The sequence below is a fragment of the Daucus carota genome, chromosome 8 (genome assembly GCF_001625215.2).
Source record: "Daucus carota subsp. sativus chromosome 8, DH1 v3.0, whole genome shotgun sequence".
In the NCBI taxonomy this organism is placed as follows: domain Eukaryota; kingdom Viridiplantae; phylum Streptophyta; class Magnoliopsida; order Apiales; family Apiaceae; genus Daucus; species Daucus carota.
In genome coordinates this window covers 14,241,345-14,258,048 of record NC_030388.2, presented here as the reverse complement: position 1 = coordinate 14,258,048, position 16,704 = coordinate 14,241,345, and the positions used below count along the sequence as shown (strand labels likewise).

Sequence of the window (16,704 nt, the reverse complement as noted above, 5' to 3'; positions counted from 1 at the left end):
TAATAATTAAAATTATTATTTTTAATTTTTAAAAATAAATATTCCCCCTAAACGTACATATGACGAGTTATTTTAAGCACATGATCGATTCAATAATTTTATTTTTAATGCGAATAGAGAGAGTCGGTGGGGTTTAAGATAAAGTAGATATTTTGAGCAAGCAGAAATGTGACATACAAAAATCGAAAATGTAAAAAAATGACACACACAAAATTCACCTCGGCACTGTATAACCTATAAGCCACAGCTTAAAACCCTACTCCTCTTCTTAAAACCCCTCTCTTCGTCTTCTTCGTCTTCTTATCTCTCTCGATGCCTTCTCGCAAGAAGAAACTAAATGAAAATGATAGCACTCGGAGAGTCCTTCAGAGTGATTTGCACTCTCCTGATTTTATTCTGAAGAAGATTTTTCGAAAAGACGGTCCGCCGCTTGGCTCGCAATTCGATTCTCTCCCCGAAAATGCCTTCTCCAGACCCACACCGCGCTCAGGTCTCTAATTCTATTCATTTTCGTGTAATTATGTTTTTTATGAGTGTGTTTTTGTCTATTTCGTCTTGAAATGTTTTAGTAGCTGGATGAATTAGAATTAGGGTAACTCAGTTCTTATCAGATGTCTTCACTTGATTAATTTATTAATTTTTATGTGTTCGTATCAGATGATTGGTTTTATGATGATCGGTAATGTTTATTTGAGTTACTCTATTTCTTATGTGTTTGTGGCACGATACTTTTGTCTTTAATTTTGCTACCCATGCCTGTTTCGGAATGTCACTGTTTGTTAGGATCAGCTTTTTGTGCTCCGTTGGTTGAAAATGTCCAATTAAATTTTTACCGACTTGAACGTTATATTTTAAAATCACGAATATAGGTGCTTAATTTGGATTGGGAATATGACTTGACATAATTTTTTAATTGCCTTTTGGAATAATCTAAGATATGTAATATATATTGTTATTTTGTAATTTACTACATCTTTCAAACTATATATTGTAAATAAAATTATCCTTACTGGTGAAAAATATTAATTAGGAAAATCATTCGTGCTTGTAAGCCGTACAATTACTACAATCAACAAGTAACTTGTTTTAAGTGAAGGCGAAAAACCGAAAAAGTCAGTTATGCATCCTCGCGATGCAAGTTAAATGCATGCTATAGGAAGTTAATATTTCGAAGTGGTTATCGTTGGATCTTCATTTGTCTTTTCATTTGCTTGTTGTGTTGTTTTCTACCATTTCACATTCCGTATTTATTTATGTTACTAAATAACTACATAGGAATGCAGGCCACTTGCTTGTTTTTTGTACTCAAATATATGCCAAGATAAATAGTTAGTTAATGGATATTAGGGTATTAGTATTACTTGTTAATGTAATCTGATCAGGAAAATTCCAAGCTAGAAGTACTATTCCAGTTTGTAAACTGAAAGAGTCTCTTGGCGGACCTTTTCGTTCGTTGTGGCGGTTAAAATATACCATTTTATATCTTTATATACATGTATATATGTTTTCTACAAGCTAACTATTCTTTTTACATGTAGCAAAAGCCAATTCTAAAAAGCGTCGTCATGCTTCCCAACAAAACGAAAAACCTGTTAAAAGAAGGAAGGTAGACAACTTATTTCCTTTTATTTAGTGTGATTGCTTTTTCGGCAAATTTACATCAACTTTTCCAAAAGAGCGCTTCAATAAATTATTTTTTTGAAGGTTTATGGGGCTACTGCATTGGACAGTCAATTCTTTGATCAGAATAGGGCGCCAGCGAAGAAACATGGTAAAGGAAAAGGTTTGATGACGGTGTTACAAGCAACAAATGTTGGTACCAGTTATTCTGTATCAGAGAAACAACCTGTTAACAACAAAACAAGAAGAGAGCAGACAAAACAAAAGGGGCGCATTTCTGAGACTACAATACCTTACCATCAGTTGTGTAATCAACACGGCAACTCAGTAAAGAGACATGGCAAGGGTAAAGGTCTGATGGCGGTGTTACAATTAACTAACTATGCTGCAAGAGATTTCCCTATGAATGGCAATTATACCATTGGAGCTACTCCAAAGCCGATATCAGAATCAGAAAAACCTGTTAAAGAAAAGAAGAAAAAAATGCAGAGGAAACCTGTAACGGTAACTCCTGCAATTTAAATTCATTGTTTCTTTGTGCAAATATCTAGGTGTAGTCTGTTGATAAAGTTACTTAGAGGTTTCTGTCATCTACTTCATTATTAGAAAGTTGTTTCTTTTTGTATACAGCGAAATTTAAAGAAAGCACAGGAGAGGAGGAAACCTCTTGTAAGAAGGAAGGTAGCACTTCCTATTATCGTCAATCCTTTTTTTTTGTTTTTGTATTCTTTTGTTGGTCTACACTAAGATGGTGATTGCCTTTTTTGGATTTAGCTGGAGAGTCAAAAACCATGCACCCTGAAGCAGCAAAGAAAAGAGAAATGTGAACTTGTCATGGAAGCAGGAAGATGTCGAGAACACCAAAATCGGTTTTCCATGCTACCGGATGATGAGGAACTGGAGCTAAGAGAATTGCAAGCAGGACCGAATCCACCAACTTGCTCTGCTCATTTTTCTAGCAATCCAGTGCATGGTTGTTCGTTTTGCAAAGGTCAGTTTAAAACAACAGTTACATTGTTTTGATTTTATTTCATGTTGACAATATAGGTTAAAAACCAGTTTTTGCGTTTTGAAAGCATTGTAAAAGATTGCAACTATGTAAAAGCACATTCTGTTATCACTCGCACTTGAGAGCGAATTTTATCACTATCATTACAACATTTGATCAACTTTGGTTCCCCATCAGATTTGTTGGCCAAGTTCCCTCCAGATTCTGTTGTCATGAAGCAACCCTTACAAATGCAACCTTGGGATTCTTCGCCAGAGCTTGTAAAGAAACTATTTAAGGTATATATATAGAAATTTCTATTTGTTAGTTTTTTTGTTGGATAAGTATTTGTATTTAATTTTAATTTTAAGGAAACAGATAAATATAGATTTCTTATGCTTTGTGTTGGAGGAATTAAAGGAATTATGGATAATAATCTTCAATTTCAATTGCCGAAGTTTCTTATTTTGTCTCTTAAATGTGTCTCTGACTTGTCTTTTCTGGAATTTAAAATTGAAAACTGTATTTTTCTAGCATTCTCTTCTGGAAACTTATTTTCATCTTTGACCAAATCTGAATTTTACATTTTGCACGTGTTTATACTCATTGCAAGTACATTTGCTCACTTTTGTTTATAAAATTCAGCTTTACCTATAAACACATTTTGTAGCGATGAAGATTATCTCCTATTTCCAGGACTCTGATATTGGACATTTGGGTACAAGTGTAAATATGTGCTTCGTAGCTGCCACAAAACATGCCTCATTTACTTTGAAATCAGCAATCATGAATTTCTTGTTTGGACCCTATATATTATATTTATGATGCAGCGTTGGATATGGTGAAAGTAAAAATCAAATATTGCACTCCATATGTGAGTTAACGCTTTTCAAGCACTAGAAAACAACTTGCTAGAAAATGACCCCGTCCAGCGCTTTTCAAGCGCTAGACGAGTCCCTGTCCAGCGGTTAAAAAGCTACGGACGTATTAAAAAATTTGTTATAATCCTGGCCGTTGGATATTGATCCAACGGCATGAAAACAACTTGCTGCTTAACAGGTGTCTGGCAATTGATTGCCTGGGACCAGGACCCACGAAAAATTGTAGACATCTGGAAGAGGTAGAAATTGAGGGACTATTTTCCTAGGACTCGAGTATCACAAGTCAAGTTTTATGATGTTCCTAATGATAATTTATATCGCAGTTAAGTTAATTGACAATCTCTCGTGTCTCTCCTGGGCAGCATTAAGTAGGGACTAATGAGGAACTGACTATCAACTAATCTATTTTTTTCTTTTCGACTTGCCTCACCTAATGAAGCCCAATCTCTGATCAGGCATTCTTGATTAATGAAATGCAGAACAATTGTTGAAAAAGCACTAAATATGGAAAAATCTAGTTAAACAGCAAACTTAGGGTACTGTACCCTTCTAAGAAAGCTACACTGGTTTCCACCTACTAGAGCGTTGAGTAGCACACCTACTAGGTATTATATTGTAATTGTCTTATGATTACAATGTTATTGGCATGTTGCTATTCTTCATACTAGTTCTAGATATCTATTCTGTTGCTAAAGACATAGTGACAGGAGATCTTTGTTTACCTCTTTGTAATTAATCTCCGCGGTTGCCTGTATGTGTTTCAATATCTTATTGTCACAAAGTTCTTATAGTGACATAATGTGTAAACATTTGATGATTACAGTTGGTAAATAATTGAACTATATTATTTTGAAGTTGAGTAAATACTTTACCAAAAAAATTCACAATCCATACTTTCGGAAGTTGTCTGGAAATATTGAAACAATACATCAACTCTGTATGGACTTTAAAGTTCTCTGTAGATTGAAGATTCTTGTGTTTGTTAAAATAGATTTCAGTATATATATTATTATGTTGATTGTTGACCAATTTCTCTTGGCAGGTCTTCCATTTCCTTTGTACTTATGCTGCAAGAATTCATATGCATTCTTTTACCTTTGATGAATTTGCTCACGCATTTCATGACAAGGCAAGTTCTTTGTCGCGATGTGAGATATCTATTTTTAAGCTGTGTTTTGTAACTTGATTAGTTTGAAAGTTTCAATACCTTATATTTGTTTGTTTAACCAGTTTGTTAGTTGCATCATATATTCCTTTTTGACTTGTAGGGTTCTTTGTTACTGGGGAGAACAAATATGACTCTTCTTAGAGTTCTTCTATTTGATGTTGAAATGGAGTTGAGTAACGGGTTTATTCCTCATCTTATAAAGAATTCCAAGTTTCTTAGGTTACTTCATTGGGTAAGAGATGTGAATCTGCTATATACTTTATTCTGATGGTGGTTCTTTTAATTACGTTTTGGGTATCAAATTCTTGTGAACTTTTGGCCATCGGAAGTAGCATGTTATGGTTTTACTTTTAGGTGATTGTAATTTTCTGCTGCTCATGCTGAACTTCCTGCTATGTATCTTAAAACTTTTGAAGTATAATTGGTGATATAAAGAAGGTGCTTTGTCATTAGTATAAGAATTCCCTTGACGGGTAATTGTTTTTTATTTTGGACACAGTGGTATTGCATCTCTTGATACATAATCAAGAATGATTGTCGTATGATTTATTCAATCCTTGTCAAAATAAAATGGCTGCACTGTTGGAAAATAAATTTTCAAGTTTATACTATTGTGCCTTCTTGTTTCTAGCTTATCTGGAGTGCAAGGAAATTTTTTGTGTTTGTAAGGAACAATACTTGCTAGTTATTGCTTGAATATATTTATAATTGATTAGGTGGTTGGTTGTAACTTGGACAGCATGTACAGTGTAGATTGGTTTTCAGTAGCCAAAAAAAAAAAATGCTGACTAAGATCCTCAAAGTTAACTTAGGAAATGCACTGCTTTGAGTTGCAAATAAAGCAAAACTAGGTTACCTGGCTTTTTTTTTCCCCAACTTATCTTCCCCTATTGCAGGCAGAGCCAGTTGAACACCTATCTCAGCTTTTAAGTATCTTGAATAATCTGTAAATTGAAATTTAAAAGTCCATATATGCTTGGTTGAAGTTTGAAAGTGAGGCATGATAGAGCTATTTGGATAACTAGCAAGTTCGCCCACTTGGCGGAAAATTTACTGACCGTGTTTTGTGCTAGTCATTCTTGCATTTCAGCTACTAGGCTTCCCAGTGTTCTCACACTTTGTCCTCATCATTCTGGACATTGGACATATATGTTTTATTCTAGTGCTCAATTTATGTATATCAGAACTAAAGAAACACACAGATTGTAAATATCCTTTTCCGGAATTGCTGTTTGTATCCATTCAATTCAATTCAGTCATCTATCCTAAATGAGCAAAGAGTCTCAAATAGCAATGTCATTTCTATTCCTAGTTGCATTTATTTCCATATAAAATGAACTTCGCAAAATATATGAAGAAAGAATTTCTTCATATAATATTGTTATTCTGGAATGTGTTCTGTACTGTGGATGCTTATGATGAACAAATAGTATGCAGATAATAATTTCTGTCCGAGCATTAATTCCTGTCCTTTGCGTAACCATTAAAAAGTCCTCATTTAAATATATAGTTAATCTTGTCTATGCATGTTCAGGTTGAAGGCCAGAATCTTGTTCTGAATTTCTGGAAGAGATCCCTGAACCCCATGACATGGATGGAAATCTTGCGCCAAGTTCTGATTGCTGCTGGATTTGGTCTAAGCCATGGTGCACTAAATGAAGCTCTCAGCAAGGTATTCAGATGACTGGAATTTTAGTTTATTCATAATTTAGTTATTTTTTTGCAATCCTGCTGGACTGGAGTCAGGTCCTCTATTCTTCATGAAGGAGCTACTCTTTAGATGGGGACATTTCTAGGTGAATCAGTTTTTATCATCTAATCATATAAATTTTGTTCTGTAGGAAGTCAATCTCATGTCGAAGTATGGATTAAGACCTGGTACACTGAAAGGCGAACTGTTTAATAATCTATTAGTTCAAGGAAATAACGGGTCAAAAGTATCTGAATTAGCAAAGTCAACAGCGGTAAGTTAAGAAAGTATGAAGTTCATATCAGATTATTCTTTTTGCACCATCTTCATATTTCTAATATAGCTAGAGTATCGACCCATAGTATGCTTTAGTGACAATTCTTTCTTTTGTAAAAGATTGTTGAATTGAATCTCGCTGCTACAACTGATGAACTAGAGGTCCTGATATGCTCAGTGCTGTCGAGTGACATTACTTTATTTGAAAAGATTGCATCTTCTGCTTATCGTGTACGCATTAATTCAGTACTGCATGAAAGTGAATCTGACCAATCAGATGTAGATGACTTTGCTAGCATTGATGATGATTCTGAGGATGGTAGCAGATACAGCAGTTCTGATGATTCTGAGTTTGATTCAAAAATATCTAGTCCGAGTAAACTGAAGCCAAGGAACAGTCACAAGAGCATAAGTGACGTTTTAGCGATAGACACTGAAATTGATGAGAGCCATCCAGGAGAAGTATGGTTGTTAGGACTAACAGAAGGCGAATATTTTGATTTAAGCATTGAAGAGAAGCTGAATGCATTAGTGGCTCTGATTGATCTTCTCAGTGCTGGATCAACTATAAGGAAGGAGGTAAGAAGTTTAACTTTTCTGTTGTATGTTACCTCAGGCATTTCCTTTGTTAAATATATTCATAAGAGCTTTTTTTTTGTATCGGGATATTATAATCTGTAAATTATATTCAATTTTCTTCACAACACTTGTTAGTATCTGTGTATTGCAAGATTAGAAAAAAATTTATAATATTTAGAATGTTTGCATGAGGTGTTTAAAAACTAAAATCATAGGGATTACAATATTGGTGTTAGAGACGAATGAAGTTATCATTAATGGAGTGAGGATCGGTATTTTATTGATCAAACCTTAACCTCAAATGAACGAGCTCCTGCCTAATGGATTAGCGTGCCCCTTGTGCTTTCTATAGGAGAAAGAGTAATATTATGTATGGAGCATCTGTTGTGATTGTGATTTAGGAAACTGCATGCTATTTTCTTGTACTGTATCCTAAAGGTGGATACAGGTCGCAGGTCTGAGATTCAGTGGACCCATACAGATTTGAGAGTCTCTAATTTTCCTCTTTATTAGCTTCTTTTTTAAGTTAATAGTGTCAGTTCTTTTCCATGAACCCAATCATCGCCGGCCTAATTGTTTATTGCTTTCTAGGCTTTAGCCTATATACCGGTGTGATGCACTTATTTTGATAAATTTGTAGGCATATATATATATATATATGTGTGTGTGTGTGTGTGTGTGTGTGTGTGTGTAAAATAAGCATCACACTAAGCATAAATACTTATATGTTATCGATATCAATTGGGTTGAACACGGTATTGATTATCATTATATGATTAAGTTGTACATAAAATCTAACACACACACACACGTCTATATGAAATTTTCAATTTGTAATATAATTGAAGGTATATCTATATCATATTAGAGTTAAGGTCCTATTCAGAAATTTATATGTAGTGACGTCATCCATCTTTACCTAATTTTTAACCTATTTATGAATTGCTTATATTGTATGATACGACTTATATTTTAATGTTATGTATATATTATATACCCTATTAATATCTTCTTCTATTTATGTGGAAGTTAACTCTATATAGTATGCATGTTAATTTTGATTTTAAGGTTAATCCATATCATGCATATGTGAATTCCTAAAAAAGATTGACTTTGAATCATGTTGTACAGTATACTGTATCTAAATTGTTATCTTTTTAAGATTTAGCTTCAATCTCACAACAATTTTATCAAAATCAATTTAAAATATTAATGGATTGCAATCTATTCTATATGAAATTCTATTAGAATTACAGTTCATATTTACACTGAGTATCAGAAAATTGATATCTTATTCCTCTTTTTATATTAATTTCTAAATAATTGGTATACTAATTTATAATTTTAACAAATATTTTGACAAATATAAAATATGTATCAACAATTTATACTCCCTCCGTCCCAATTTGAGTGAGCTGGTTTGACTTTCATGGAGATTAAGAAAAAAGTAGTAGAAAAGAGTAAATTTAGTTGAAAGGTGGGTAAACTGGTGCGACCTATCAAAATTTAAAAATAGATTATTTGTTAAAGTTCTATTGTTATTATTTGTTAAGATGTTTAACTTACCATACTCGTATATTAGTATACTACGATGTGTCCCCGTACTCGTGTCCAGAAAGAGGACAATGTCCCCGTGTCCCCAATTTTCATTGCCAAAACTATTGTAGATTGCCTGAATAAATAATAAACAATTATACGGTTATTATATTTGAATGCATAATTAATTTTTATATTGGACCACTACAATTGTCAATTCAGTTGTCTGGATGAATCAAGACAAGTCTAGCAATTATTTCACACAAACAATATAATTTCTTCCGATTCAATACATAAATTGAAATTACAAGATGTAATGTTTATTTAATAACATATATAAATGTCATATTCACTTATTTTTGCATAAGTGATATTCTCTATAAATTATTATTTGTTCAAATCTAATAATTACCATAATTAACTTCTGTATACATTAAACTTTTTTGCAAAAAGTAATATGATAATAGTAAAATATATGAATAAAATCACTTTGTTTTAACTTTTAAGTTTAATTGCTAAACGTGTCTGCATTTAATAACATCCCTTATATAAACTATTTTAATATCATATTATAAACTTTTTGAATACTGTGTTAAAAGGATTATAAAGATTGCAAATAGCACAATTTAATATTGTAGAGTTTATAGACAGTAAGATATATAGGTTGCTGGCCAATAGAATTATTATCTCTATTGGCTGAGACACCATTTTAATGACCACATTTAAGGCTCCATTTGTTTGGCGAAATATAACTTATTTTTGGAAAATATTTTCCCACAAACTATTTTGCAGGAAAACTTTACAATATTTTTAAATAATATTTCTGCCTATGTTCATCTCTTGAAAGGGGAAGTCAGGTTGCAGCAACTCATAACATTTTTCAAAATAATAAATTCCACCTAAAAAAGCCAGAAAAATTATTTCCACCTAAGAGATATATACATATATATGAGTCCAACGTGATTTGTATGGAAAGACTTTACAATCACACCCAAAATCATTTTACACAGGAATTTGTGCTCTCAAACCCAGACCAGATGATATAGCCTGAATAGATTTTCTGTTTTTTCGCATGGTTTAAATTGTCATCAGTTCTACATAAAAAATTTAAATCTAAAAATACTACCTGATAGATAGTATCAAAATAACCAAATATATGCCAAGTGTTGGATGCATGGGCACTGCTTGGCTATGTTACTCGGACTCGGGTACGGCTAGGGGTTAGCATTCGTTCGGTTCAGTAAACCGGATCGAAACTGAATAGAGCGAGAACCGAAATTTTATTCTTTCCCGGAGTGAACCAAACTGAAATTTTATTTACAGTAATGATAATAGAATGTTAATATATTTGAAATTGTAGTTTTGATTAGAATTTAATTGAATTTTTAATTTTATAGGGATTTCCATTCCCATGATAAAGATTAAACATTCAAAAAGACCATTATATGTTAGATAGATGATGTAAAAACTATTAATAGATGTAACAAACATATTTTACTATATTATTATTAATCTGTTAGAGATATTGTTTGGAATTTGCAATCTTTGGATATTTAATTAAGTTTTACTATTATACTTAAAAATCTGACGGTATTCAATTAAGATTTCATAAAATACTTTAAAATATGAATGGATGCTAGAAACTGATGGATTTCCAATGTTTTTTTAGACTTGTTCAAATCCTTCCAGAACAGTGAGATTTTGAAGGATTTTTTTAGAAAATCTACCTAAATTAACCTGATATGCATCAGATATGTGAGACTCAACATCGACTTTGCTGTTTACGTCAACTGCTTGCATAGAATTAGAATAAACTATCCTCTTTTAAAATCCATAGATTATTACATATCCGTTTTTTGAATACGTCCTACTTAATAAAGGGTAAGAGGTTCTTTCTAGATATCTAGTTTAATAAATGTATATTTACACTTTTTGACTCGAATCCTTAACTTTTTGTTCTACTTAATCAGTTCAGCGCTATCAATTTAGGAATGTAAAACATTGAAGCCCGTGATTAACATGGGTTGAAAATGAAACTCATGCTTATGCGTGCATTTGTGTGTGTAATTACGTTTCAGGTTCCTTCATTTAGACCATGGTAGATTCTGTTACTTTGAAGCTTAAATTGATCAATTAGTAAAATATAGGGTTTTTATTTGCACATGGTATAAGCACAAGTTCAAAACTGTATTGTAAGTGTAAGATAAATAAACATGTCATTGAAAACTCTGTGCCGATGTATCTTAAATCCATGGAAATCTAACTAGTGAAGCACTGACAGTTTAAATTTCAGTATAGACTCTGTATGATGTCATCTTTTTGTTTGTATATTCATTGAATGCCAGACTAGTATAAATCATTTATGAAAGTACCCGCAGATACGTACATGAAAATGCTGTAGACAATATGTTCCTTTTGGTCTATTTCACTAATTTTTCTTGGTAGGAGCCTGTGATGTCATATACAGGTGACAATTTTGATTGTCATCAAGCTGAATGAGATTTACTCGTTGTGCTTCTGATCCTTGCGTGATAGTTGATTTGCTGTTCAAGATATGTTGAATAGGTTGCACTGCTGAGAGATTGTTGTTTGCAGGATGCTATATCTTCGGTTGCAGAAGGTGCAACTGATCTCACTCGAATTAGTTGTGGTGGAAAAATTAAAAGATCAACAGGAAGGCAGGAAAACTTTCCTGGGACAGTCGGGGGCTATACTGAACAGGCTGTATATATTAGCCAAGCAAATAAAGGATCATCCACAGAGCCTGTCGATTCTTTGGCCGTTAATGTTAGAGAGGAGTCCTCTTTCGGCATCAAGTATCCAAGTGATGTGGAGTTTGAAGATGTACATCCTATGCAGTCTATATATCTAGGTTCTGATCGTCGCTATAACAGATATTGGCTATTTATGGGTCCTTGTAATGATTATGATCCAGGTCATAAGAGGATATATTTTGAATCTTCTGAAGATGGTCACTGGGAGATTATTAGTACTGCAGAGGTAATCTGCTTCTACTTGTAACTTTCTTTTCTCGAAATATATATTCTTCAATGCTGTAAGCTCAACAGGTAAGCTTTGTGATTGCAGTCTCTGTGCACATTGTTATCAGCTTTGGAATCTAGGGGCTCACGCGAGGGTTACCTTCTATCTTCGTTGGAGAAATTGAAAGCAACTCTTCATGAAACAATGTCCAGTATTTCAGATAATTTAGGAAGCAGGCAGCCAACTCAATCTGATTGTTCTGACTTGAGTACATCGAGAGCCGAGAGCTCATCCGCAGTGTCTGATGTAGACAATAATTTTTGGCTGTCTGAGATAAGAAATGATCATCCAGTTTCTACTGCTGCAGAGGTCCTGGAAACTGAAAAGAAAAGAGAGCTGGAAAAGCAGAAATGGCATCGGCTCCAAGCATTTGATTCATGGGTTTGGAATTCTTTCTACTTGGGTCTTTATGCTGTTAAACATGGTAAAAAGTCATTTCTTAATTCACTAGCTAGATGTGAACATTGTCATGATCTGTACTGGAGAGATGAGAAGCACTGTAAGATATGCCACACTACGTTCGAGCTTGATTTTGATATAGAAGAAAGATATGCGATTCACACTGCCACATGTAGGAAGAATGGAGAAGGAAATGTGTTTCCAAAGCATAAAGTCCTTTCATCGCAGTTGCAATCACTCAAAGCTGCAATTTATGCAATTGAGGTGAGCTGCCTTTTGGTTGTTAATTATTTGTGTGTTATTTAATATCTGACCACGCAACTATGTTTCTCTAAGTCGGTATTTGCTTGATTGCTCTGGGCTGGCTGTTATATCTGTTGAAAACATTTAATAACTAAAATTATATTTGTCTTATAAAAGCATCCAGGCTTTACAATATTTTATTGAAAGTCTTCTTCGGATGCCCACTTTGTGGTTGAAGAGTGGAATAAGCTGAGCCCCCCTTATTTGGCGCGTTAATCAGTAACCTTAGTGAGTATGTTGGGGGGGGGGGGGGGGGGGGGGGGGGTTTCAAACTTCAGACCTTTGATACTACGCCAACTGGATACCTTTCATTATATGAGTTCTTAATGGATTATATCATACTTAACACAGACCATCAAAAGCGGAGAGTTAGAGGGTGTGAGTTACACAGACAGATTGTTTTGTGCAGTCCCATACTAAACCCCCTAAAGTGCACCACCAACTCATGATGACCTTTAAGGCATCAACCTTCAACGACTACTAGAAAATGAACTTTAGGTGTTCAATCTATTTTTAATTCTTTGGTACAGAAGAAAAAAAAAAGAAGAAAGGTTTATATATGTCCAGATTGCAGCTTCAATGGCAAAGCCCAAAAATAGGCGAGATCTGAATGACTATCACAAGTCCGAATTGCTCAAGTATGAGTATTAATATAGTTTTTTTCTTTTCCTATTTATAATATGGAGCAATCATACACACCACTAATTGAATGACATGCATATGGATACTTATCATAGAGGATAAGATTCGCCATTTACACTTATTCTTTCTTTCTCCACACTTCTACCGACTTCCAACACACAGTAAACACTTCACACTTTTATTCTTATCATTATAAAAGAACGGTTTTTCTAGTGTGTGTCCATGGGCACATGCTAAGCACCAAATTCTATAAGAATGATGGATTTTAATTGGTTCTCACTCCTTTATAATGGTGGACCCCCCTGCAAATTCACCAACCACACCAATTAAAATCCACCATTCTTATAGAATTTGGTGCTTAGCATGTGCCCATGGGCACACACTAGACAAACCCATAAAAGAATACACAAGCACAATGATATTAGTATATAATTATAAATTGTTTTATTCTTTCTTCATTCTTCTCGAGATGGGTATTATATGAGTCAAGTAGAGTTTCTGTTGTGCAGAGAACTGAATTGAGCTTTTTGGCAAGGAATCATGGAAATTTGTGGATGACTCAATAGTTTTATAATCCTACTTAAGGTTATCACAGCGCCAAGTTGAGCCTCAGTGCCCGGGTACCTTGGAATCGACTAGCCGACAAGTCGACAAGTTATTAATATACATATTTTTACTAGATCTAATAAATATAATATAGTTGAACACACATTAGTTTATAGTTTGAGTCATAAGTAAAAGATAATAAGCAACAATGAGATGTACTGGATGTAGGAGATTGTTAGTTCACATGTAAAGTGAAGTGAGAAAGTATCTACCTCAAGGAAACCTTTACAATCCTTCTTGAAAAGAAGACAACAAGAGTAAAATCTTTATTAGGTAGACTTTTGTACATGTAAGAAGAGAGATGAAATTATATGTCTGCATGCACTAGTCATGCATATAGAGGCTGGGTCAGTTTACTGGTATTTAGAGGCTTATCTTTAAAACCAGTGTAGCTTGTTTGAGAGTGTCTATGGACAGATTTTGAGGTTTCAAAACTTCATTATGGAGAAGAAGTATGCAATTACTTATAGAAACCTGTTATCGTTTCTTGGATGCATATACTTGCAAGACAAAAAAACCCTATTTATATATTTTTAATTATGGTAGATGTGTGATAAATGGTAATGCAGATATTAGAGTAATAATGGTAGTGGTGTTTGGTAAACTTGATCAACTGGTAGATGGGCTCAGTCCCTTGAAGTGTAATGGTGGATTTATGTGCTTGAGTGCCAGACTTATATTTGGTCTTTTGTGTTGTGTTTTACAGTCGGTTATGCCTGAAGATGCATTGGTGGGTACTTGGGCTAAATCTGCTCATAATCTATGGATCAAAAGGTTAAGACGCAGCTCAAATTTGACCGAGTTCCTTCAGGTAATTCTATTCTTGATGCATTAATTCTAGTTTCCGCATCTTTCATGAAATATAACCGATGAATTTTCATGCAGGCACTTATTCTGATGCTTGTACTTAGTTTCCTAGTCTCCTTGTTTTGTAGGTTCTTGCCGATTTTGTTACTTCGATAAATGAGGACTGGTTGCATAGATGCAGCTCTGCATATGGTTCTGATTCTCTAGTAGAAGAAATTATAGCATGCTTTTCAAGTATGCCCCAAACATCATCCGCTGTGGCACTATGGTTGGTCAGGTTGGATGATTTGATTGGACTCCATTTACAGAGGATACCCACGGAGAATGATACACAACTTTGTACCAGCTCTAGAGGTACACGTGTAATCTGTTCTGTTTGGCACCATCTTTGTCTAGTTGCACTTTGAGTTTGTACACACCTAGGAAGCAGTCCATTCTTTTCCACCTGAGTCTTCTTAAAGTTAAACTTACGGGCATTCTAAATGCATGTCTTTGATTTAATAATCAAATAAATTAGTATCTACTTGACAATGCACTGTTATGTGCTCACTGTTGCATGTCTTGTTTCATCACCATTATAGAATGCCAGTTTCTTATCTACTGCTTTTTCACATTAATCTCTTTTAACATTTCAGGTAACTATGCTCTTGTCCAGTAGAAAAATTCATCTAATAGAGAAGTTGTACAAGCTTTGGCAGCTAAAAGTGGCTACGGCCTTGTGGTTTCTTTTTTAAATAGCTTATGCCCATTGGTATCCCAGCTCCTTCAGTGTAGAAGAAAAAAAATTGAAAGAGAGATTAGGTTAGAAGACACCGGCATTGAGTTCGGCAAATCCCATTTTTGATCATCTTTTGAGTATCTTGTATTGTAAAACATCAGGTGTTAAGTATCTGTCTTTAGATTCTTGACGTTACTTTGCTATGGTTTCACCCATAAAACCTGCTGTGTTTGCATAGCAGTTGTAGAAAGAATTTCTTTTGACTTTTGAGGAATAAAGTACTTTGTACAGATATACAATAGCAAAACGCCTATGGAGTTTCCGAAGATGTCATCTTATTCGTTTATTAATTCATCATATATGTAAAGAGGTGAAACTGTTTGATAAATCAACTTGTCAATTAATTATGTGTTGTTTTATGTAAAAATTGCATCTCCTCAAGTACCCTGTGAGCATTTATGTGTTTTTCAGTACCTTGCACCTTCATTCGAAGCTCTGGATGACTTGTACTTCTTACGTCTCTAATTAGTAGAACTAGTTCAGAAACCGCGCGTTGCGGCGGTCTATAAAAATTATATTAATGATTCAATATTAATATTTGTAGAATAAAATGATTTTGTTGTTGTCTATTGAAAGTATATTAATATATTAATTTTTCAAAATTAATATCTGTAGGATTCAATAAATTTTTATTATAAAAATTTTGATGTAATACCAATACTAATATATAAAATTGCAAATTTGGACTATAATTCATGATAAAAAAAATGAAAATAAATTTATACACGTAATAAACAATTTATAGCATGACGAATCTTAATTTTATTTGTTTTTTTTTAAAGTAATCATGTTCTTCCATTGTCACCTTCCTCCAACTTTTTTGGGTCGATTGTGCACAAATACATCTAACTTAAATCTGTGAGATAGCGGTCTATAACTACCAGCCTTGCTTGTAACAACCTTTATTTTTTAATATTGTATAAACAAACTTTACTTAAAAGTTTCTTGAACGGTGCAAATAGATAATGCATAAATAATTTTTTCCTCTATACAAAGTAAATCATATAAAAATTAACAACAACAAACATGTCTGATGAACAAAACAAATATTATAAAAGAATAACCAACAAACATACATCACTAATAGTTAATTTATTGATATCAACCATCAATATCATGTCAAGTCTATATTCTTTTCCCGTGTTTGGATTTGTCGACTCCAATATTAACTACCTTTGCTTGCAACAACCTTTATTTTTTTAGTAATGTATAAACAGCGTTCACTTATTGTTGCAGAAGAACGACACCTCCGAGTTAGAAATTGAGCAAGAGAACTATCACCAGAGAGAGGTAGGGTTGTAGTATATTGAGAGAGAAGAGGTTGTGTTTAGATGATCCAAAACTCCATGATCTATAAGGGTATTTATAGGTGTAGAGAGACTTGTGTGC

General features: G+C 33.7%; 1 protein-coding gene across 1 annotated transcript; it reads left to right on the top strand.

Annotated features, from left to right (window-relative positions):
- The first annotated feature begins 205 nt into the window (after positions 1-205).
- LOC108199677 (homeobox-DDT domain protein RLT3) lies at positions 206-15,674 on the top strand. The gene is made up of 16 exons (XM_017367608.2): positions 206-490; positions 1,539-1,606; positions 1,705-2,124; positions 2,251-2,301; positions 2,395-2,611; positions 2,807-2,907; positions 4,532-4,618; positions 4,758-4,889; positions 6,192-6,329; positions 6,499-6,621; positions 6,744-7,202; positions 11,334-11,738; positions 11,826-12,443; positions 14,437-14,541; positions 14,666-14,891; positions 15,173-15,674. The coding sequence occupies exons 1-16, from the start codon at positions 313-315 to the stop codon at positions 15,193-15,195; spliced, it is 3,351 nt and encodes a 1,116-aa protein (XP_017223097.1). The 5' UTR covers positions 206-312; the 3' UTR covers positions 15,196-15,674.
- The last annotated feature ends 1,030 nt before the right edge of the window (positions 15,675-16,704 follow it).